This window comes from Pelobates fuscus, chromosome 5 (genome assembly GCF_036172605.1).
Source record: "Pelobates fuscus isolate aPelFus1 chromosome 5, aPelFus1.pri, whole genome shotgun sequence".
NCBI classification, from domain to species: domain Eukaryota; kingdom Metazoa; phylum Chordata; class Amphibia; order Anura; family Pelobatidae; genus Pelobates; species Pelobates fuscus.
In genome coordinates, this window is record NC_086321.1 from 145,243,822 (window position 1) to 145,269,991 (window position 26,170).

General features: G+C 42.6%; 1 protein-coding gene across 11 annotated transcripts in view; it reads left to right on the plus strand.

Moving 5' to 3' along the window:
• The window catches only part of FBRSL1 (fibrosin like 1), a 505,865-nt gene extending 501,792 nt beyond the window's left edge, over nucleotides 1–4,073 (plus strand). For all 11 annotated transcript variants that reach the window (XM_063454406.1, XM_063454397.1, XM_063454402.1 and 8 more), the window contains 2 exons: nucleotides 615–840; nucleotides 2,134–4,073. In XM_063454406.1, the coding sequence (XP_063310476.1) occupies nucleotides 615–840; nucleotides 2,134–3,379 (1,472 nt within the window). In that variant the 3' untranslated portion in view covers nucleotides 3,380–4,073. The remainder of the gene's footprint in view (nucleotides 1–614; nucleotides 841–2,133) is intronic.
• Nucleotides 4,074–26,170: the final 22,097 nt, after the last annotated feature.

A 26,170-nucleotide genomic window follows, 5' to 3' on the forward strand; every position in this document is an offset into this window, starting at 1 on the left:
CTGTTGCCCCATGGGAAATGAAAACGAATCATGTCTTGGGCCACATGGGCACCTTTCCCTTGTTTATCCGCTGAAGTGCTGCAAGGCAATTCTAAATGTGCTTTGGTGGCAGTGGTGCTGTGCTTGTGATTTGCATAGAAGTGCAGACAGGGAAGCACCTTTATGACATAAATTTCAGGATCCAGGGATATAACTAACCCCTTCACTGCAAGGACCTAACTCTGTGCAGTGAAGGAGAAATATGGTGTGACTTTGAAAGCAGCAATGCCATTTCTTTGTTGTTATTACTGTGCAATCATGATGAGCTCCGCTTGAAGTTAGTTGTATATTAACATGTAGTGGATAGACACAAAATGGCTGCAGCTTAGCTTTGTTTTGGCTGCTTGTCACTGCACCAATCATAAAATCAAATCTGCGTAATTGTAAAACTATGACATAATTCTATTATGTAATAATGTATCATGCTAAAGAATCTGTATAAGGTGGAGTACATTAATTGTTTTGCTTATTGCAAATAATGGTTACAGGCACTGCTGCTTTAATGTCACACCGTTAAAGATAGCTTCTTTTGGGAGAAGTAATGACATATTTTCTTATTTACCCTGCCTCTGCAGCGCACAATAGCTTGTTTGCTCACAAGGATAGCCCAGGTCTTCAGAGCTTCCCAAATCCACATGAGCCTTGGAACCGGCTTCACAGGACTCCACCTTCCTTCCCAACCCCCCCACAATGGTCCAAAGTTGCAGACCCTGAGCGCAGTTCCTCAGTGACTAACCATGACCGAGACCGGGAGGAGAAGAGGGAATTGTCACTCACAAAAGATGACCGAGACAAGGAAAGGTGGGTACCATTAATCCTGCAGTAATTCGCTTTCTCTACATTCACTTTGTAATAATGTGATGCTTACTTTTCTTGTTGAATAATATTCTAAAGTCTTTAAGCACAATCTAAACACAAAAGGCACATCTGCTTAATGAAGTGGTGTTGGTGCATAGATCATGCCCCTGTACATTCTCTGTTGAAATCAGTGTAGTTTCTGAGAACGGTCACCGCTTTCTTTTTCCCTCTTCATGCTCCCAGTGGCTGTCAGAAAGTCACAATGGGAGCTTATGATTAAAATTGGTCAATTTGGAATTTAGAATCCTGTCACCACGTATAGAGTAATGATGTCTCGACAGTGGCTAGTGTACTTGCCGGCATCTTGCCAGGAACATACATGGATGTCTTTAAATAACTTGTAAACAGAGCTGTATGCGTGCTGGAATACATCCACCACTCCATTAAATACCGGCAAAAGCTTCTCTCCTGCTTTCAGGAGTTGAAAGTGTGTGCCAGGTGGGCGGACATGAATGGCATGCTGGGCTGTCGTGATTTTGAAGGTGCACAGTATGCACATGCTCGGTGTAAGACTCAGTGCTTCTCTGATAAGTATTGAATTGGTATAGCACAGTGATAGCCATGCATGCTTCCTGTGTCCACATTGCTTCTCTGGGAAGATTTTGATTTGACACTGTCCAGCATGACAAAAGAATTAAGCTGTATAATAAAGAGCTTAGAAAATGTATTTTGAAAAAAATAAAAGAGCATCTTAAAAGCAACGCTGTCAACATCTGGGGACTTTGCATAAGTTGCAAAGACCCCAGATGATGACATACTCACCAATGGTTCAGAAAGCAGGGAAAGGTAAAATTTACTTACCTGAACCTGTCCCCTGCTGCCCTTTTCAGCTCCTGGAGCTTCAGTGCCAGATAACGACATCAATGCTGTACTCTCGCGTATGTTGTGACATTACTGGATTGAGGTCTATGGAGGATCCCACAAGACAGCAAGAATTATAAACCTGTTTAACCAGTAACTACTTGTATCACCAAACTAGAAAAGGAGATTTTTTCCTAAAAAGTTATTTAGTGTTAAATTCTATTACAAGAAATAATCCTTTCATTTTGCACATAAAAATGCTATGTATGTTTTGGTTATATGGTTTTGGTGTGCTGTATTCATGGCATGTTTACTTTTACAAGCCCCAATTGAACATGTATTCATGATAATTCAGATTGCTCCCATGTTGTGATGCAAATATGAAACATCCTAAGATAAAATCCTAAATCACTGTCTCTTTCATTTTTCATTTAGGGATATCTTGGACAAGAGTCGACATCATTCTAACAGATCCTCTCCAGCATCAGCCCCAGTCAGTCACCAAATAAGTAACCTCATCCGCAGCAACACTCAGACACCCAATGACTCTTTAAGGCAAGGTAGTCTAGGGGATAGGTCCAAAGAAATTGAGCGGGAAAATTCTGACCGTTTACGGGAGCCTCCATCAATAGAGCACAAGATCAAGGAGAGTCGATCTCCAATTAAAGAAGCCTCCATCCATGAAAAGAGACCGTCAGAAGATGGCAGCAAGCCAGTCATCCAGTCTGTATCTCCATATGGAAAACCAATCCTTAGTGATAGCTTGAAGCTGAGCAACCTTGTTGGGAAAGACAGTGAAAGGAAGCCTGAGCTGCCCACTGATCACCAGAAGATTAAAAGTGATATCAAAGTCAAGGAAGAACGAAAGGAAGATTCAGATGTGTTAGTGGTGGGCTCAGAGCCTCCTCATTCTGCAAGGACATTAGAACATCAACAGCCTCCTCCACCCTCATCTTTGCATGGGTTATCTTTACACCACACAATGGCAGCCTCTATGCCCCTCTCTATGAGTAGCGTGCATCAAATGAACAACTTGAACATGCTGGAACGCAGTCGTATGATGAACCCTCTTGTGGGTATGAGCCCTCTACCTGGCAGAGAGCGGTTACAGCATGCAGGTTTTGCCTGGGACCCAGTAAGGGATCCTATACGGGATGCCTACCGCACACTGGACTTGCAAAGAAGAATGGATTTCCATTTACGAGCTGATGGCATGCACAGATACCCAGCAACAACTGCTGCCACTTTCTATGACCATGAACGTTCTTATCGGGACCGTGAGCCACATGATTACAGCCACGAGCAGCTCCTGGAAGCAAGGAGGGAGCAGGAACGATTAAGGCATGCAGATGAAAGGGAGAGAATGCACCTGAGGGAAGAGATAGAAAGGGCACGTATGCATCACTTGCACTCCTCCCCTCTGGAGAACCACCTGGCACACATGCCATCTTTCATGCCTCATTTAAGCAGTGTGCCCTACCCCAGACTGAGCCCTTCTAGCGCCATGCACAATGGGATCCTAAACAGGACCCCACCTACAGCGGCACTTAGTGCCCCCCCACCCTTGGTTCCAGCCAGCAACACAAGGCCCGCCTCTCCCCGCAGGACTAATCCCCTCACAAATTCAGAAGCTCGGGACTTCTCACCCTCCAGAAACCCCAAGGAAGTTGAAGCTCGATAGTTCCTTCCTGGGGAAAAAAAAGACACCCACAGGAAACAGACACCATGGATTTTAAACTTGTCCTGTATATATCTTTTATGAAAGTGCACTGCTCAAACCCTTTTCTTCTCTTTCCTCCTGTTTTTGTAAATGTACATTTGTAGGCTAAGCACACTTTCCTTTAGCCAGGGGGACACTTCAGGGGTGATAAATGTTCCAACCTGGAAACCAAGGATTCTGCTCTAAAGGTCTCTGGTCATATGACTATTTTTCTGACAAGGGAGGCCCAGTAGCCGGTGGGACGGGTTTAGGAGGGGAGGGAGTTTTTAAATGGATTTTTGTAGTTTTTACAGTATTTTTGTTTTTTCGCTACGGTGTTCTTAGTCTCTTCCAAAAAAAAAAAAATAATAACTTTTTTCTTTAATTTTATATTAGTTTCAATTCTCCTCTCATAAGTAAACCTGATCTTTCCATAAACTACATAAGGGTGTTGACCCCTTCACTGCAGGAGGTTTGTACAAGACTGTGCAATGCATATTTATACAAACATATATATTCTGTGGTGCAATCTGTTGTAGATACCTCCAGCACTGAAGGGTTAATGGGATTTTATGGATTCTTCTTTATTCTTCGGCTAACAGATCAACATTCTTGCTACCATTTTTGAACAGAAATCACAGATCTATTATTAAAATAATAAGATTAATGTACAAAACAGTTGCTTTTTTGCCTTATTTTATTACATAAATTTTACAAATTTCCTTTTTTTCCCATTTTTTTCTTGGGAAATAAATACCTAGATACTTGCAGGATTGTACATATTCATTTTCTAGGTTACTATGACTCGTATGATGCGGATCCACCACAGACTTTGTGAAGCCACCCACCCGAGCAGAAAACACAAATTTCAAGGATCACACTCGCAGTCTCGCCAACACTTCATTATACTATGCAATCGGTGTGTGAGGCGGGTCCTGGAAAGAGGGTATTCTGGTTTTCTTCTAAATTTGGCCCTGCTAACCCTGTGCCCTCATCTACCCCCCACCACCTTCCAAAAATATTAAGGGCACATGGTGACTTGCGCTGGAACAGAAATATAAAACCTATTTTTGAAAGGAAGAGCTAAAATATAATCATTTCAAGCAAAGGTGAAATCTTTTTCAGTATTTTTTATTTTATTGAGTTGGGAAGTAAAAGGACTGAAACATCATCATCCCTTGACACCAGACCAGGGTTGCTATGTAGAATTGGGGGTACTGCCTACTCAATTGCCAGCTCTACTAGGCTACCAAGCGGACCTGATTTTATTTCCTTGTAAACCCATTGTGCTTTGAACCTGTGCAGTGTTTTAATTGAAATCTGTATACAAGAGCGGTAGAATCTTAGGAGTGTGCAAAAGCAATTATATATAAATATATCTATAATATCTATATGTATATATATATATAAAACGGTGGAAAGAAAAAGTGTCTAAAAAAAGAGAACCAATCTTTTTGTCCCTTTTTTTATTTTTATTTCAAACATGATCCTGCAGTTCCAATGTTCTTGTGTCTTGTTTACCTCTGTTTTCTGTTAATTTTCATTCAGGGTTGTTTCATACAGGAGTGCTGGTTTACTTTAAATTTAAAACCTTTACACATATTGCAGCTATATTGAATATATATGGAATTTAACAACATAAAGCAACATTATCAGAAAGATTTATAAACGATCCATTACATTTCTTCAGTTTACAAGGTAGTCTCCTTCATTTACAGTACTGAATACCCTTTACAAATATTAGCAGTGTCCAGAGCTTCCAACTATAATATTATAATAATAGAAACAATCATTTTTCTGCTACCAGTTTTTTTGTGGTAAGTTTATTGTATTAGCTGATTAACTAATTTTTTCATTCCAGATCTATAGTGCCTGAGTTGTTAGCAGTATGTCACTTCAATAGCCTGGTGTTTTGTTTCCCTGGTATATGGTAGTTTTACAAAATAGAATTGTCATTGCCACGCAGCTAGTCAATTGTATTTATCCAGCAGCTGTGGAACACCAGGTCATAAGAATCAGATTTGTTGGAGGTCTATTATATCCTAATCCAGTATTAGTATGAATGTGCAGATCCCCCTCATAAGCAGTGATCGATGCTTTAATAGAACTCTGTTCAAAGCTAGTATTTTGAATGGTGATGGAATACACCTAGATCTCTGAAAGCTATTAAAGGTCATTTTTGACACTACTGGGAAAATGTGAGATGGTGAAACGTAAATTGAGAACACATTGTTTTTAGAAAAGCATGTTTATCTCTAATAGACAGGCAAAACCGATTACAATATTAGTACAGGTCATTGTTATATAATACAAAATCTTTACTTGTCCCTAACAATAGTTCTTCACTCTGAAGTGAAAACTATAGGTTAGAATGACCAATCCAAAATCTGACTTAACATCCAACTAAATCACGGTACCCATCCACCAGAACGTTTCCTACATACTACACATTGCAACATTCATTATATTCACTTTCTCAAAGTAAACTTTCAGACAAGCACTCAGTTGGTCTACACATTAATGATGTCTGTCTGGCAATATACTTAAACAATTATTATTCTTTACATTGCCCCAACATATTCCCAGCGCTTTACAGTTCTAGAATGGGATTATTGATGAGTAATTGACATACCAGATATTAACAGAGACAAGAGGTGAAGAAGACCCTGCTCAAATGAGCTTACTATCTATGAAATCAAGCATTATGGAAATGTCTGTTTAAATGTATATGCCAATTAGAAATGTACAGAATTCCTCATCCTTGAACACGTGCCAGTTGTAGGCACATCAGAATGTTAAAATCACATGGGGGGGAGGGGGGGGGATATATACACTTGGATGAAGGGGCTAGGCTGCTTTAGTTGAACAATCTGTTACATGTTTTATGTTGGTGTTCCCTCCTCTACTAACAGTACAGATTTGGATGGCAAATATCCCAGTTAAAGGGTTACTCTAACTATATATATATATATATATATATATATATATATATATATATATATATATATATATATATATATATCCATTTTTATTTACAATATCCATATTGGACATTGGTCACTCCTTCCCCTCCACCCCCTAAATCTGTAAAATTAGCAATAACATGGAATTCAGCACTAGGCGAAGCTCTCCACAACTTGTCCGTCATAAATGCTTCCCTCTCTGAGGTCCAAGAAAGTGCTTCTAAGAGTGCATGCGTACACAGAGTCAGGGAGTGTGGGATGGACAGAAGAGGGGATTATATATATATATATATATATATATATATAAAAAATTCAATCATAATGTAGGGAGGCAGAAAGTGCTGGGAGGAATACAGAAGCTTCCCCTTCAGACACGTCCACAACGCTGCCTGCAAGAGTAGAAGCTGATTACCCCTATCGCCAGTGCGTGCTGACAGGCTTAATTTTTGCACAGAATTCACATTAGGCAGCCCAGAATAGAGTGCGAAGCCGCTTAAGTCACATGTGCCATGGGCACACAAGTCCAAATTATTCTGTATAATCAGCTTTTCAAGCTGAAATGTTGCACATAGAGATTACTTTCTCCATGAACACTTGTAAAAGCAGAAGTAGTCATGGAGGTTAGAGTAACCCGTTAACGCTATAGTCTGCAGCACTACACCAGGTACACATACAGGTTTATAAAAAAAAAAACAGAAATAGACGACTTTCAAAAGTATGTCCAAATAGCCTAGTAAGGGACTTTTTTCTCCAAATTACTTAATTTTCTTCTAAAAGTTGGTTGTCCGCTAACTGCCTGATAAATTTGTTTTCCGCTTTAAAGCTAGCCTACTAGGAGCACTTGAGGACAGAATTGAGAAACCCTGATTTACAGTTTAACCTCAAGGCATTCATTCTCTGCACAAGTATATGGCTTCTTAATACAAAATCTGTGGTTTGAAGTCTCATTTTTATGCTGTGCCCTGTCTGGAGGTAAAGGCCGGGGGATAAACGGCACCATTAGTTCTGAACATACAAATAATTTTGAATAATGGTACATTTAGATGAACTACCACGTAGAATTGTCCCATGCAATAACTAATAGAGCCATTAAATATATTTTATGAGCTGCTTTTTTTTTTTTTTTAAACAAAATTTACCCTTAAATTACCTATCATATCAATCACCGCCATTTCTCCTTCTCTCAGGCTCTGGTTTTGAATCCTTTAGTCTTGTATTACTATTGGTTTCCAAAGCCTTTATTCCTCTTGTATGACCGTTTACTTTTTTTCACCCTAAACTATTTGTATTCTCAACAGTTAAAGATCATTATGTAGATTGATTTTAACAAGAAAAAAAAATACAACTTTAATTTGGATGAAAACTTGTATTGGAGTATTTGTGTTCTAGTGGTAACTCAAAAGGTATTGCGTATCTTTGGGTCAAAAATCCTAGTGTTGATGCAATGGTAAAGTCTCCAGTTGTATAGGTATGTGTTGACTGTACTTCACCATTACGTTTTTTGTTTTTTTTAAATGTTAGGGACTATCTTGTCTAATAACAGCTATGCAACACACTATATTGCAGGGGTGCCCAATAGGTAGATCCCCAAATGTTTTCAAACTACAGCTTTAATGATGCTAAGGCATTCTAAAGGAATGCAAAGCATCATGGGAGTTGTAGTTATACACAATCTACCTTTTGGCCACCCTATTGCTTTTCATACTCTTTTATAACTTCCAAAACCAATCCACTTTATTTTAAAAGTGGAGGGACATATTAATGTGGGGGGATTGCTATACGTAATATTCTAATAGAAGACCAGTTTGCTGGACTTTAGGTAAGTACTTAGCAGCTTTATGTTGCGTAAAGCCATATATGGGTTTATGATTGCTTTCCACATCTTGCCCAAGTCCATTGGTCAATTTCAAAACCAGGTAAAAACTGATTTTTTTTCCCCTCACTGGATTGGACTCTAATTCTGGTACAGTATCATTCACTACAAGCATAGCTCAATGGTCTAATAACTGGAACATATGAAGACGGTGGCAGGCGGTTTGTTTTGCTGCCCAGACACAAACTACATTTTAAGGAGTAGAACAGCAGCTGTCCACATATTAAGAACAGTTTGAACGAAAGGAAAAATGTGTTAATACATTTGGAAAGGAAATAAAATCCCAAAGAACATTCCCTTACGTACTTATTTTAATTCTAGTAAAGGCAAGTTAGCTTCAAATGTATCCATGTGTCATATTCTAAGTGGCTACATGTTAAGCTGTGACCATGCCAGCCACTGGCTGTAATTCAGCACTAACTGCAGTCCACAGTTGGACATCCTTCCTCTATAAAGTCTGTGTGTAGGTGGGGCCAAATGAGGTCACTTTACAGGGGTAACTAGATTGCGATGGAATCAAGCATCACACCAGAGCATGTATCTCTGTAGCCATCAGTGTTCTTTCACTGTAATATCATTTTTTTCTGTGATTACACCATGAATATAAGAGAGAGAGAGGTTGGCTTGGTCCCAAAACCACATTTCAAAGCCTGAAACCTAGTACTATATATTAAATGCAAGCAAATCCGAGGATCCCTGGAAGATATTCTAGGTTTATAATGGGAGAGCATGATGGACTGAGCTAAATGATATTAAGAAGCAGGGTAATTTAATTTCCCCACCTGGTGAGTGCTTCTGGTGATACTGTTATACCTTAGATCATTTAAATCTTGCACAGAAAAAGGGTATGAAAGTGGATGCCGGCACACCAGAAAAAAATTGAAGAATTGAGGTAAGAGATTCATACGGTACTCTCGGCAGAGTTGCCTCTAGTAGGCTAACCGTCTCTGTTAAAATCTGCCTTTGTCAACTACCATCCACCCACTAATATACCTTTACCAATTTCACCAGTGTGTCATGGACAATAGGTCAAAATGTGCTATGAAAAAAAACGAATTGAAGTAATGGCTGGACGTAGCATAAAGCCTGTTAAGTCACTATGGCACAAACAGTTTAATGTTCTGGGTGTGTTTGTTTGAGGACGCAATGCCCTAGAAAGTGGAAATATTCCTATAAAACGCATTGTAGGGTTCCTTTTTTTTTGCCTAAAATAAATAACCAAATGCTTCGGTTTTGTACATCGAATCAACCTGAAGCTAGACTACTAAATGAATTTAGCATGTTCCTCACCACTGGATTAGTAACTGAGCAGGCTTTTCCTTTCCTAATAAAATGTCATTTTGGCTGTAGACAAAGCACCACCTAATAAACCAAATACATCTTAACTATGTGCCCTTAGAATTGAACAGATTGTGCTCTCCCAGCTATCCGATAAAAGCAATGTATTGGTAGTCTCTTGTTTTTCTGCCCAATTTAGTTCTAGATAAAGTGCAACGCAATATAACCATAGATGTAATACAAATCCTATGCATCATAGCCTGGTTAGAATAATACTCTAGAAAAGTAAACACACTGTGCTATAAAAAATTGTAGACACTGTGCTGGTGTGGCTAGCGCTACATAAACAAATGAATTTATGTCCTAAATGACAGAACTGAGACTGCAGGGGTATGACCAATACATCAAAACAGCATCATTTAGCTAATGTTATTTTGGTGCCAAGAGTATCCCTTTATAGATAGATAGATAGATAGGATGCTTTGCTCCCAGACTCTTATGAATACTCCTTAAGTACACAAATTGTTGTAAACGTGGGTAGAAAGAATACGGTCAGTTTACCAATATACAGACCTTTTGTTACTAGATAAAACCATCATTGGGTACTTGAGAAATCTTCCAGAGCAAAATTCTAAGCAATGTCTTGCACCAAGGTGTAACATGCACTAAAATGGTTCACATCATGATTTGTGCAGACACTGTTAACCAACTAAAGATGAAGTACTGTTAACTATACGGTAGGAAAATTGCTAAACACAAAACATTGATAACAAAAACATTCACAATCCCTGTAATATCTGTTTAGAGGACACTGCAATATATATATGGAATATAATGTTAGCATTATTAGTGCAGTCTGTAACCTTTGACCTGTGATGTAGTTGTAAAATCTATAAAAGCAACAAGGTTTTTTTGTTAACCCCTGCATATTTGCCTTTACAGCTTTACATTTTGAGATTAATACATAGATCATAAACTTGGGATAGCTTTAAAGGGACACTGTGCACCATAACAACGTAACAAGAATGAAGCTGTTTTGGTGCAGCTTACCTAAATGGGTTAAACCATTAAAGAATGGTTTAACCTGAAAGTCTTTAAAGGGACTCTCCAGTGCTAGGAAAACATATCCGTTTTCCTGGCACTGCAGGATTCTGTGATGCCCCTCTCCCTCCCACCCCCCATCCCATGTTGCTGAAGGGATTAAAACCCCTTCAGTGACTTACCTGAATCCAGCGCCGATGTCCCCCAGTGCTGGGTCAGGCTCCACCCATGATCTTCCCCCATCGATGTCAGCCTGCGGGGGAGACCTAATGTGCATGCGCGGCATTAGACCTCCCCATAGGAAAGCAGTTAATGCTTTCAATATATATATATATATATATATATATATATATATATATATATATAATTCAATGCTTTCCTATGGGGATTCCGGCAACGCTGGAGGTCCTCAAGCATAGCTTAAGGACGTCCAGCATCGCTCTAGTGGTTGTCTGATAGACTGCCACTAGACGACGACTTAACCCTGCAAGGTAATTATTGCAGTCTATATAAACTGCAATAATTACACTTGCATGGTTAAGGGTTAACTGCCCATTGGAGTGTCCCTTTGAGTGGACGTCCACATGATCTGCCCCTGTACTTCCACTCCGTGTCCAAAGCTTCAATCGGGATGCCTTGGATCGGTGCCACTGATAGGTTGAGAGCATCAGCTGACACTTTAAATCGAATAGTAGCTCCCCATTGGGAAAAGGGTACATATGAGCTTCTGCTACAAGCCTGATTGAAGCCTTGGACATACATGGGCTTAGCCAGCTTGAAGACTTTTAGATTAAACTGTTCCATTAAAGGTGTAACCCCTTATTGTAAACTGGGACAAAGGACCTCTGCTCATTGTGCCCAAAGTGGTCCTTTAAGTCAGTAACATTTTCTGATTCCAGCAGTAAAATGGGCCACTTAGATTATAATATCTTTAAAACTGTCAGGTAACACCATCTGAAAGTCAGAAAGCATTATGCATCAGTGTTACATTGTAACATGCCCCTAAATGTTTATCTGACTTTTTATAAAATGTTCAAAGGTTCACTTTACAGAAAGATTTCTGCCATTACGTTAATAATTAGCTGTTGTGCTGCATATGCCGTAATGTTTTCAAACAAAACCATTTATAATGGCCTCTTGTTCCATTGCCTGTTTGCCAATTTCTGCCACTAATATTGAGGGCTGTCTAAATACCATAACCAATACAGGTCCTAGTGCAAATAGCCTTTACTGTATGTCCCCCTGTTTTGTTTGTTTATATTGGGGAGGTAAGGGCTAAACCATATGGAAACCATTGGCGGATCCGGGGGGGGGGGGGGGGCAACGGGGCAATTGCCCCCCCCCCCCCCCGAGATTCCCCCCTGCCGGCTAGTGCAGGGCTGGCATTGCCCAAGCGCCAGCCCTGCAATGTGCCTGCGGACCGGGGAGGGTGATCAGTGATCTCCCTCCCGGTCCGCAGGCACTGTGCTGACAGCCGGCAGGGGAGGGAGAGGGAGGAGAGAGGACCCGGGAGCTCAGCCCGCAGCTCCTCCGGGTCCTCCTCTTGCGAGATTTGGAGCGTTGCCGCGGTTACCACGGCAACGCTCCAAATCTCGCGAGAGTGAACTCTAGCCCTGGAGCGCAGGCTAGAGTTCACTGGACCACCGATCCAGAAATGTCCCCCCTCCTCCTCAATAAAGGTAAGAAGGGAGGGGGGACATAAATATATTTTATTAAATACATTTTTTGGTTTTTTTTTTATTAAAAAGCCTCCCTTCCCTCCTCCCCTCCCCATACACACTGCCCCCATACACACACTACACACACTGCCCCCATACACACACTGACCCACACACACTGTCCCACATACACACACTGACCCCATACACACTACACACACTTCCCCCTTACACACACTGAGCCACATACACTGCCCCCATACACACTGCCCCATACACACACTACACACACTGACCCCATACACACACTTCCCACATACACTGCCCCCATACACACTGCCCTACATACACTGCCCCCATACACACACTACACACACTGACCCCATACACACTACACACACTTCCCCCTTACAAACACTGCCCCCATACACACACTACACACTCTGCCCCATACACATACTGCCCCGCACACACTGCACACCCATACACACACAGACACATACAGTTCCTTACACACACTGCTGCCCCCCATACACACATTGCCCCAAACACACACACACACGACCCCCCCATACACATACTGCCCCACACATACATACAGTGCCCCCCCCGTACACACACTGCCCCACACAGACATACAGTGCCCCCATACACACACTGCCCCCTAACACACACACTGCCACCCTTACGCACTCACACTCACTTCACCGCTCACACACACACTGCACCTTTCACACACACTTCACCCCTAACACACACCACTTCTCCTATGCCCTATATCCCAGCAGACCCCAGGTAAGTTGTCAAACTGTTCTTAAACGGTATGACTACTTACTCTGGGGTGGGATCCTGGCACTACTGGCACCATAACTACTACACTGAGCTATAGTGGTTATTGTGCCAGGATTACTTTTTTAAAATAATCTACAAGTGCCCCTCCCGAGATCAGGCTCTGGATCCGCCACTGATGGAAACAGTTTAAGAAACAATCAAGGCCTTACACCACCTCTCTGTGAAGGTCGTCATATTGCAGGTTTTACTCCCCATTCCGTCCAACCTGGATAGCCGTGCTAGAATAAACCAATCTGCAACATCATTTTCACATAGATTTAATAGCTCTATATATTTATCAACTAGGCTTAGAAACAAATTTTGAATGAGCTATAGCCAGGGCCAGATTAAGAGCCCAGTGGGTCTGGTGCTGACAATTATAATGGGCCTAATTACAGAATCTTATCAACCAAAAACAGTCATAACTCTCAATCGTCATGTATCTGATGGATTTGGTGTTGGAGGGAAACTCAAAGAATGCAGCTATAAGAATACACATACTCTATGCTAATCGCTTTATCTAATTTATGCTTTCATCTTTCAAGTAAATCCACACCCCCTAACAGCAGTGTCCAGTGAAGCAGGAAGTCAATGGGCAGGGTAAAAGGGTGGCCCACTGACGCGAATCACGTGACCAGAACTGCCAAAAGGGGCGAACACGCCCAAAAAGGGGCATGTCTGTCCAAAGAATTGGAAGTTCAGCCTGGCATCAGTGTCCCTATGTGTCAGTGTCAATGTCCCCATGTCTCAGTTTGTCCCGTGTCACTAGGATACGTGGGGACACTGAGAGACCCGGGGACACTTGGGCACTTGTGGATTCAGACATGGGGACACTGGGAGAAATGGGGTCACAGACACTAGGGGCACTGAGAGACATGGGGACACTGAGACACTTGGGAGACATAGGGACACAGACACTGGCTGGGAGACATGGACACTGAGAGACATGGGGACACTGAGACACTAGGAACACTGGCTGGGAGACATGGAGACACTGTGTCCCTAGTGTCTCCGTGTCCCCATGTGTCTCAGCGTCTCCAAGTGTCTCAGTGTCCCCATGTCTCCCTGCTGCCTGTCCCCCATCCTTCACATACCCGAGCTGTAGTCTGTCTCTGCAGGCTGGGAGCTGCTGTCTGGACTCTCTGTGCTGTGTAGCTGCTCCCCCGCGGAAAAGTGAGTAGAGAGAGGCAGGGAGATGCTATAACTTCCTATTCCTGCCTCTCTCCATACACAGTGACCCCTATTGGCCGGTGCTGGTATTGCAGAGTAATCTCAGTTTATACTTAGAAAAATATTTGCATTTGTATTGCCGGTATTACTGCAATACCGTCACGGCCAGGCAGCCTCAAATACCGGCTGTGTCTTAAAATACCAGTCAGGTGGCAAACCTGAGTAGTGTGTAAAATAAAAAAAAGTTTTACTTTTTTTTTTTATTATTATTATAAATGGGCCTATTCTATGAGTCTGGGCCTGGAGCTGCAGCTCCATCAGCCCCTATGTTAATCCGGCACTGGCTATAACCAATTACATTTTACAAGAAAAGGTGAAGAATGCTTTAATTGGAGCTGTGAAAAAAGGGTAACGCAAGTTATGTTAGTTTTAATGCTTTATTGAATGCTATAAATCACAGGAAAGTGATGATTCCCCTGTAAGTTGGAGAGAATCTTTGAGTATATCCTACGCTTCTACAAGGATTCTACAGTGTAGGTTTGACAGTCAGACTAGGAGTGACAAGCTTATATGGAAGATGGCCAAGTTCTATTTTCACCGTTCACATTGTGTTAAAGTGGTGCTTGAAATCACTGTGCCATGTAAAATGAGAATCATGGTGACTAAGCACACTGATTGCCTGCAGAATGGAATCCATGATATTTAGACGTTGGCAGTGGGCATCTAAACTATCTGGTTGGTCTTGGAAACGAATAATGTGCTGGCTTTAATCTTGTCAGAGGTGAAGCAATTGGTCCTCCTTATCTTATCTCAACATGTTCATGTCAAGGTTTCAGGACTTAAGGGCTGTTATGTTACAACAAGCAGAGCTCAGCATGTGATAAATGCTAATGACACAGATAGTGTGTGTCAGTTCTTATTAAAAGGTGCAGTGGAACTCTGTAACTCCAAGATATACTATCAAGTAAAAGTGACTTACATCCTCCCTATCTTATCTTCAGATATCAATGCAGTAGACTTTGATATGAGATTTGCAGAAAATATCACAACCTTTCCAATGTTATAGCAGATAAGTTAGTTTATCTTAAAGCTTATCAAGTGAAGGAAAAATTCTGGCCATAATTTCTATAAATGCTGGTTTATTGAACCAGGGCCAGCTTTAAAACAAACTTGTAGGATAACAGACTTGTTGAGTGATTTAACATGATCAGAATAGCTCTCCTCCCATAGCTGTAGCCTGTTGCATATACTCTAGTACTCCAAGTGCTAAGCCGTGTATGAACTGTACTCAAGGTTTAGTAATGCTATTTGGCAGAACAGTGTGCATTGTGTGGAATGTATCTCCTACCATTTTGTTTGGGGGGGGGGGGGGGGGGAATTAAAGCATATCAATGACATCAAGAAGAGATATAACATATTTATATATTTTTTTCTAAATGAGAGGCAAACAGTGGAACATTAATGCAGAGCCATAGACGTCACATTAAAGACTATTGTTAAAATCAAGCATAAAGTTGTAAGAAAACAAGTACATAGATAAGTAAATGCAAACTGTAAATGCTTTACTAGATGATGAAGACCCTAACCTAAGGGGGTAGCAACTAGCAATGAGTCTTTTTGTGTTTTAAATATGTGACTTGCAAAGTTACATGTAAACCAGTAGATGTGTAGAACCACAATATTGATCAGACCCAGCCAAACTACAGTAAGAAGAAAAACCAAAACTAAGCATATAAACAAAGGTGGCAAATAGGATAAAAATAAAATTAAAATAGCCAAAAACAGTGCTATCAGTATTTTAAATATTTTGGCTCTTCAACCACGGTCCATTCCTGCTCTAGGTACATAAAGGCCCACTCTCTGTACATCCCAGAAGTGATAGACCTTCAAATTCAGTAGGAAAGTTCCTCTGGCAACACACTACCTGAAATGCACTTAATTTTGATAATTTTCCACCATCATCCAACAAGACCATGCTCAATGTGAGATCCATTTGTTGGGAGTGAAATTGTACCAGCTTATCTTGCAGAGAAGTCCTACATTGATAGAGATCTTTCACAGCCTCCATAGCTTTAATCTCCGTGATATCTGCCTAAAAAAGGCTCTTGGTATCAGAAATGAGATTTTGAATAAATCACTTGGTAGTAGATGCATCACCATCTGCTATCTCCAGAGAAGGTTGGGAGAGGATATTATATATATATATATATATATATATATATATATATATATATATAATTTTTTTTTATTTTTTTTTAAATATTTCGTTTTTATTGTGTTTCAGCACTTGTGTCACATTGCTTTCAAAGCGGAATGTATAACAGATAAACATTATAAACATCCTTCCATGGTATAGTTTAACCAGATGTTACAGAGAGTGCAGCTTTACGGCCATATCTTGGTTTGCAAGTCACATATAAAGGGAGTAGGAACATTGGATGGCAGCAGGTGTCTTATCGCTGTAGTCTGGTGGGTATATAGGCAAGCCAAATCTGGCTATTTTGGATACCGTGTGTGAGTACTAGGAAGGGTTTAAAAATAAAAATATGATACGAAAGGGAGGGGGTAACTAGTGTTGGGAGGGGAAGGGAATGTGAGTGGGGGGAGGAGTTTGGAATGCTGCATCACCATCTAGAGTGCTATCCAGGGCCAGATTAAGAGCCCAGTGGGCCTGGTGCTGACAATTATGATGGGGCCTAATTACAGAAACTTATCGACCAAAAACACTAAAACAGTCATACCTCTCAAGAGTCATGTATCTGATGGAGTTGGTGTTGGAGGTAAACTCAAAGGATGCAGCTATAAGAAAACACATACTCTATGCTAATCTCTTTATCTAATTAATGCTTTCATCTTTCAAGTAAATCCATATCCCATAACAGCAGTATCCATGGGCGGGGTAAAAGGGTGCGCCACTGACGCGAATCACGTGACCAGAACTGCCAAAAGGGGCGAACATGCCCAAAAAGGGAGCATGTCTGTCCAAAGAATTGGAAGGCCAGCCTGGCATCAGTGTCCCTATGTATCACAGTGTCAATGTCCCCATGTCACCCAGTCCCCTAGTCTCCCAGTGTCTGTGTCCCCATTTCTCCCAGTGTCCCCATGTCTCAGTGTGTCCTAGGATACTAGGGGACACTGAGAGACATGGGGACACAGAGACCTGGGGACACTGAGAGACATGGGGGCACTTGTGAATACAGACATGGGGACACTGGGAGACAAGAGGACACAGACATTTGGGGACACTGGGAGAAATGAGGAGACAGAAACTAGGGACACAGACACTAGGAGACATGGGGACACAGACACTAGGGACACTGGCTGGGAGGCATGGGGACACAGACACATGGGGACACTGGGAGACATGGGGCACTCGTGGACATAGACATGGGGACACTGGGAGACATGGGGACACAGACATTTGGGGACACTGGGAGACATGGGGCACTTGTGGACATAGACATGGGGACACTGGGAGACATGGGGACACTAAGGACACAGAGACATGGGGACACAGACACTGGGAGACATGGGGACACTGAGACACTAGGGACACTGGCTGGGAGACATGGGGACACTGAGACACTAGCTGGAAGTCATGGGGACACTGACAGACATGGGGACACAGATACTGGGAGACTAGGGGACAGTGGGAGCTATGGGGACACAGACATTTAGGGAAACTAAGACACTAGGGACACAGAGACATGGGGACATAGACACTAGGGACACTGGCTGGGAGGCATGGGGACACAGACACTTGGGGACACTGGGATACATGAGGCACTTGTGGACATAGACATGGGGACACTGGGAGACATGGGGACACAGAGACAGGGAGACTAAGGGACACTGGGAGCCATGGTGACAGAGACATTTGGGGAAACTAAGACACTAGGGACACTGAGATACATAGGGACACATACACTAGGGACACTGGCTGGGAGGCATGGGGACACAGACACTTGGGGACACTGGGAGACATGGGGACACTGGGAGACATGGGGACACTGAGACATTTGGGGACACTGGGAGACATGGGGACACTAAGGACACAGAGACACAGACACTGGGAGACATGGGGACACAGACACTAGGGACACTAGCTGTGAGACAGAGGGACACTGGGAGACATGGGGACACTGAGACACTGGCTGGGAGACATGGGGACACTGAGAGACATGGGGATACAGAGACATGGTGAAACAGATACTTGGAGACCAGGGGACACCCAGAGCCATGGGGACACAGACACTAGGGACACTGGCTGGGAGATATGGGGACACTGGGAGACATGTGTCCCTAGTGTCTCCGTGTCCCAATGTGTCTCCCTATGTCTCACAGCATCCCCATGTGTCTGTGTCCCCATGTATCTCAGTGTCCCCACGTCTACCAGTGTCCCCATGTCTACCTGCTGCCTTTCCCCCCATCCTTCACATACCTGAGCTGTAGTCTGTCTCTGCAGGCTGGGAGCTGCTGTCTGTGAAGCTGCTCCCCCGCGGATCAGTGAGTAGAGAGAGGCAGGGAGATGCTGTAACATCCTATCCCTGCCTCTCTCCATACACAGTGACCCCTACTGGCCGGTGCTGGTATTGCAAAATAATCTCCGTTTATACGGAGAAAAATATTTGCATTTGTATTGCCGGTATTACTGCAATACCGTCATGGCCAGGCAGCCTCCAATACCAGCTGTGCCTTAAAATACCAGTCAGGTGGTAAACCTAAGAGTAGTCTGTAAAAAAAAAAAAAAAAATTTTTAATTTTTTTTTTTTACAATGGGCCTATTCCATGGGCCTGGGCCTGGAGCTGCAGCTCCATTAGCCCCTATGTTAATCCGGCCCTGGTGCTATCTCAGAGCGTTGTCTCAACTCACACTCTTACTTCGCACAGGTTCTGCTCAGCCGCCATTGCCTTCTTCGTGAGATTTAAGGGAGTCATGTTGATATATATATATATATAATTTTAAGGCAATTCATTTATGCAAACCTAAATGTAACTGAAGCTTAATTCAACAGGTATCTTTGAATTTGATGATCAAATGAATCAAGATGTTCCTTGTTGTTTATAACCCTTATCCCTGATACACTGTTTTAAAACTATATTTCTATGTTTGCAAATTGTAATAGCAGATGTAGTTCTACAAAGGCTGTGGCGTAACTACCACGGTGGCAGGGATCGCAGCCGCGACCTGGCTTATCACTCTAGGGAGCTTCTACTGCGAACCTGTGTCACCATAAGCTCTGGGCTGGTGCACGGATGAAGGGTTGGGTGGGGGTGGCGCAGGCGGGAGGGGGGCGCCTGAGTTTTGTCCTGCCTAGGGCAGCACAAAACCAGGATACACCACTGCATACATACATACACACAGATTGCTGGATAAATTCATAGAGTACACGCTCACAGATTGCTGAATACTTACAGATAGACTGAAGTTAGGGGTGTGGGGTGGTGATAAGGGAGCAAATGAATATATATATTTATTTTGAAAAGGGAAAAAAAAAAGCTTTATGTCCTTCCCACCTTCTTCTGGTGGCACATTAACTTCAGCCTGCAGCAACTCTGGCTGCAGGCTGACTTCTCACTTGTCTCTCCTCCCTCTGCTCTGTGTCGGAGCCTTGACATGGTAATATGCGGCAACGCTCCAAACTGCTTGCTTGTGGGAAGAACACACAGCCACCTGGTGTTCTATCAAAAACCCTACTCTGTAAAAATTCTCTACCCGCGTCACTACCAGTGAAGTGGCCGCACTGGAAGTGAGCCCGAATCAGCTGAAAATCAGCTTGCCTGTGTTGGGTACCTGCGCTCCCCCAAGGAGGGGTATGGGATTCTTACAGGGCGCTGTGTGTGTTCACATGCGAGGGGAGTGTTAATTATTATTACTATTTATATAGCGCCAACAGATTCCGTAGCGCTTTACAATATTATGAGGGGGGGGGGATTTCACTATAAATAGGACAATTACAAGAAAACTTACAGGAACGATAGGTTGAAGAAGACCCTGCTCAAACGAGCTTACAGTCTATAGGAATGACATTGAACTGCGCATGCACAGTATTGTGATAAAGTATTCTCAAGGTGCGAGTACTCATGCACCTCAATCAGCTGTGCGGGATACATGCACAGTATATGGTATTCGGATGGTGCTACTGTGCATGCGCTGAACCAGACGAATCATGTACCCCACACAGGTAAGCCATCCTACAGCTGATTCGGCCTCGCTTCAGGTGCGGCCATGTCACCTGAAATGATGGGGGTAGTGATTTCCTCCCTCTCCCCTAATGAAGTACCAGTGGGCCAGTGAGGGAGATCTTTGATCTACCCACCAGCCTGATAAGGTAGATAGCAGGGCCATCTCTACATGGGTCGGCAGGGGAGATTAACCCCTTAAGGACCAAACTTATAGAATAAAAGAGAATCATGACATGTCACACATGTCATGTGTCCTTAAGGGGTTAAAGGATCTCCCTTGTTGGCCTTGGCCCATGGGCATCGCCCTGGTACCCCAGGGCAACTGCCTAGGGTGCCCAGGAAGAAAGACAGCCTTGAGTGTCGGAGCCATTTTAATGGGCCAGCCCACTTATGACTGGTATTGTGACAGACTGTAAACATGATGTTGGTCTTGTATTAAAAAAGAAGCGCAAGATTATATATTGAACATTTGGGAATGAGAAGCTGCACAATTAATTCAGTACACTTCATTTGCTTCACTGCAAATTTAAAATGTTGAATGTTTTATAAATGGGGTTCCCAATGAATTTTTCCCATGGAATCATTTGACAGAGTGTACCAACATTGTGTAACCTCCCCACACCCCAAATTTGCACCTTAATGCAAATTGTTTACTTGGCAACGTGCAATGTTTTCTTTTGTAGCAAATTTTGTTTTTTGATTATATGAAATATATATAAAATATCCTAATTTCTACAGAAAGTAAACCGATTGTAGTACTTAAGAGCAGGTGTGCTTTTGTGTGTACAGTTGGTGTTTGTATATAATTTTAATACAGGGGTGTGTTTGTATGTAATGTTTGCATTTGCGTGCCGTTGTGTGTTTGGATGTAGTGTTAGCTTTTAAATCCGGATGTATATTGGTGTTTGAATTAAGGGTGTGTTTGAGTGTTTTTATATAAATTCAGAATTTGAATTTAGGAGTCGTTTTCTATGTAATGTTTGTTTGCATGTTGTGTTGGTGTTTTCTGGGATGTATGCACATACACTGCCACATGCACATGTCACCATTTTTAGATTTGCAGCCACCTTCTTGCAGAACTGGAAAAAATATCTGTCAGCTTTTCTTACAGTTTGGTTACTTTGCCCTTAAATTTGAAATTCACTTTAACACCACACATTAGCGAATAACAACCAGTGGCAGATCCGGGGGGAGGGCAACGGGGCAATTGCCCCCCACCCCCAAGAGCCGATGCTCTGCCCTGCAGGGCCGGTGCTGTTCAAGCGCCGGCCCTGCTGGGTGCCTTCACGGACCGGAGGGGAGATCAGAGATCTCCCTCACCAGTCCGCTGGCACATTGCTGGGCGGCCAGCACGGGAGGGAGAGGAGACCCAGTAGCTCTAGCTTACACCTCCTCCGGATCTCCTCTCGCGAGCACGGAGCATTGCCGCGGTTACCATGGCAACGCTCCGTTCTTGCGAGAGTGAGCTCTAGCCCAGGAGGTGCAGGCTAGAGTTCACTCCCCCACTAGAACTGCCAGGCATTCGCCACGAGGACCACCAGGGCTTCACAATGGATATCCCCCCTCCCTGGGCAAAGGTAAGAAGGGAGGGGGAGATAATATTTATAATAGCAATTTCAAATATGTAGGGGGGGGGGGTTTAACTTATAAAAAAAAAATGCTTTATATCCTCCCCTTTAATCAGCCCTCTCCCCCAACTACACACACACACTGCCCCACCACACATACTAACGCCACTGCACCCCCATACACATATGCACCCCATACACACACTACCCCCACTGCACCACATACACACAGTGCTCCCCCACTCAAACAATGCACCCCCCTACACACACTGCCCCAACTAAACTCCCATACACACACTGCCCCCACTGCACCTTCATACACACACTGGCCCCCATATGTACACTGCACTCCCATGCACACACTACACCACTCACACAAACACACACTGCCCCTCCTACACACAGTGCTCCCACTGCACCCCCATACACACACTGTCCCACATACATACACAAACACAGTCACACCTACCTACCTACCTAGATCCCCATACTACAGCACCTATCCTGGCAGACCCCACGTAAACTATTTACTCTGGGAGAGCACCACAACATCCTGGCACCATAACCACTACAGAGAGCTGTAGTGGTTATTGTGCCTTGATTGTTTCTTTAAATTATCTATGAGTGCCCCTCCCGAGATAAGGCTCTAGATCCGCCAGTGCTAACAACATAAGTGTTCAAAAGAATTTTGGTTTCTTATGACTGTTACTGTAATGCAACAAAACGTGTGTGCATGTGTGTGTGTGTATTTATATATATATATATATATATATATATATACACAAATGTATAAAATACACACTATTGTATTAAAAATAGTTTTTAGCTTACATCCCTATAAAGAGATTTCTCTATGGAAAGACACAGAAATAAAATTCATTACTGTGGCGAACACTAGAAATCAAGTGTTGGCAGGGGGATGTGAAAATGAATTTAATTGTGGGAAGCCATTTCAGGTTTAATGTACTTTAGCCAATTTGAATTTAGTTGCTCCTAATTTTTAATTTATACTTGCCAATTGTGCTCTTTATTTTACTGTCCGTTCTCAGTGTCTCTTTGAAGATAATACATATTTCAATTCAGACCATCATTTCTCGAAACGAGGTGTCTTAAAATTTCTTTAACGTTTTAATGTCCGTGAAAGAACAATAGTGCCATCTTCTGGTAGAATCATAACACATCACTTCAGCGATGGATGGTCTCCAACATTGATATATAATGGATGGAAATTCATTCACATCGTTTGGTTTGTGCATTTTATTTATATATCATACGGTTTTATGAGAGGAGATGGGGGACAGAGATCGTGTGATACTCTCTCAAGGCATATCATTAATGGAAAAGGCTCGTATAAAGGCACCATAACCACTGAAGCATACAGTAACGGTTATGGTGTTGATTAATGTTGCCTCCCTCCCCCAGTAGTAAGTAGTCAAACGATTTTAGATAGGCTTGGCCTCATCCCTGGAGTCTACAAGCATTTCTTTCTGACTTCTGCTAGCTTTGACTTCTTACCTGCTGTCAGCTGTGCGCCGTTCCCTGCCGCCTTCTCTTTTAACGAGAGAGGGTCTCTGAGTTATCCCAGCTGCGCAGGGCTTAGCTAAAACAGAAACCTTCCAGCTCTCTATCGAAAGTAGTGGAAGCAGGGAATGGCACCCAGCTGACCATAGGTAAAATGTCAATTTATCTTAAAATAGCAGGGAGGGTGCCAGGGCGCTGTAGTGAATATAGTAGTTGGAGTGGGCTGTTCCTTTAATGTGAGCAGCTGAAAATAGCAGCTACTGCCCAGGAGTGTATTTCCCAGTAATCTCCATTTGGTGGTACAGCTACCCCAAGATATGTAGGAATACCACAACAGCATATTTTACAATCCACTTTGGAAAGGTAGAAAAACTATAAAACTATGTCTGGAAATGTAAGCACGCAGGTTAATCACAGTGGGAAATGGAGTTTACAAGAAATGTTAAACCTTGCCCTACTCCTGTCTCACTTCCCTCCATATCCTGGACACTCCATTGCCAACCCTACCCCTCGCCACATCCATTCATCCACCTTCATGCCCTGCTTCTGGGAAGGTACTGCTCGTGGTGATGAGCAGCAATAAGCAAACAAATTTAATTATAACATTTCTGCACAACTGTCCTGTGTCTATATAGCATGGGAATATTATGCCGCCATGTAAATAGTGTATACAATATGCAAAACTTGCTTCTCAAACTTCAATGCAGAACCTCTCCTGAAATGTATGCTTTACTGTGGTCACTGCTAATATGGAACACTAAACGTTGTTTGAAAATGAAATCAGAATGGCAAATAGAGTTAAACGTTTTTCCACATCACCTATATTTGCCTCAGCTTTTCTGTTCAGATTTAATTCAGCGAAAATTATGATTTTAGTAAATAAGCTCGTGAGGGAGAAAGAGCAGGTTGCTCAATCCAAAGAAGCTGATCAGGACTCCAAACACATACAAAGTTATTTACTAAAGTGAGAATTGTGGGGAAAGCTATTTACAAAGCTTGATCTACGGGGGGCATATAATCTGGTTCGCATAAGACGAAATGATGAATGGGAAACCGCTTTCAGAACCAGGTACGGACATTACGAATATCTAGTAATGCCATTTGGGCTTTGTAATGCCCCTGCAACTTTTCAGCATCTAATCAATGATGTACTACGGGATCTCCTGGATCAGTTTGTTGTGGCATATTTGGATGATATCCTGATATTTTCTGATAATCTTGAAGATCACCGAAAACAGGACTGCATTTTCTTAAGCGCCTTCATACCCACCATCTCTACATTAAACTGGAAAAATGTGAGTTTGAACAAACAGAAATTCAATTCCTGGGGTATGTAATAACTCCTTTTCAGTGATCCGATAAGGCTGACACTGCATTTTCCAGATTAAAGACTCTGTTTACATCTGCATCTATCCTGGTACACCCTCAACCAGAATTGCCATTCACTGTAGAGGTAGATGCTTCTGATTCAGCTGTTGGGGCTATACTGTCTCAAAGGACTGGACCTAAGATGATGTTACATCCATGTGCCTTCTATTCCCGACAGATGTTACCAGCAGGTAGAAATTTTTACATAGGGAATGAAGAACTGTTTGCTGTAAAAGCTGCCTTCACCAAATGGAGACTGTCAGCCAGACAAGCACACTGGTCCCTATTTTTCTCCAGGTTTAATTTTTTGATTTCATACCGCCCTGGTTCCAGAAAAGGCAAGGCGGATGCCTTGTCTAGGATAGCTGACCCCCTCTATACTTCAGTAACCAAGGCCACCATCTTGCTGGAGAGTAGATTTTTAGGAGTTACCTTTCCTTCTGATCTAATGTCTCGCATTAAAAAGGGCTTTTTCGTGATCCTCCTCGTGATCTTCATATGACCATGCTTAATGGGTTTTGGATTTTTCAACAATGTCTGTTTGTTCCAGAATCAGGGCGACTGGAAGTTTTACGTCTCTGCCATGACTCAAAACCAGCAGGTCATCCAGGAATCCAAAAGACATAAGAACTACTTGTCCGATCCTTTTGGTGGCCTAAATATTATGAGGATGTTAAGAAGTATGTGTCCTCTTGTGATGTATGTGCCAGACATAAGACTCCTCGCTCATCCCCTGTTGGCTTGCTTCAGCCTCTTCAGATTCCTCATCGTCCCTGGGGATCTATATGAACTTTATTGTGGAACTACCTCCCTCTAAGGACCACACTACCATTCTTGTTGTTGTGGACCGGTTAACTAAAATTAGTCATTTCATACCAGCTCGTGGTCTCCCTTCAGCTATTTGGGAAACATTTTGACTGATGAAGTAATTTCTGACAGGGGAGTGCAGTTTACATCTCATTTTTGGAAATATTTCTGTTCTATTCTAGGTATTAATGTAAATCTGTCATCAGCTTTTCATCCACAAAGTAATGGACAGACTGAGCGAGCCAACCAGATTTTAGAACAATATTTGCGGTGCTATATTAGTTACCTGCAGGATAACTGGCTGGATTTTCCACCCACGGTGGAGTTTGCCTATAACAATGCCCAACACTGCTCCACTTCTCCGAGCCCATTTTATGCCAATTATGGTTACCATCCAACCTTTGTAGTGAGTCTTCCAATTACTACTTCCATTCCTTCAGTCATTGACCGGTTAACAGCCTTACAAGATTTCCAGGAACTGTTGAAGGAGACTCTTTTGGAGGCTCAGG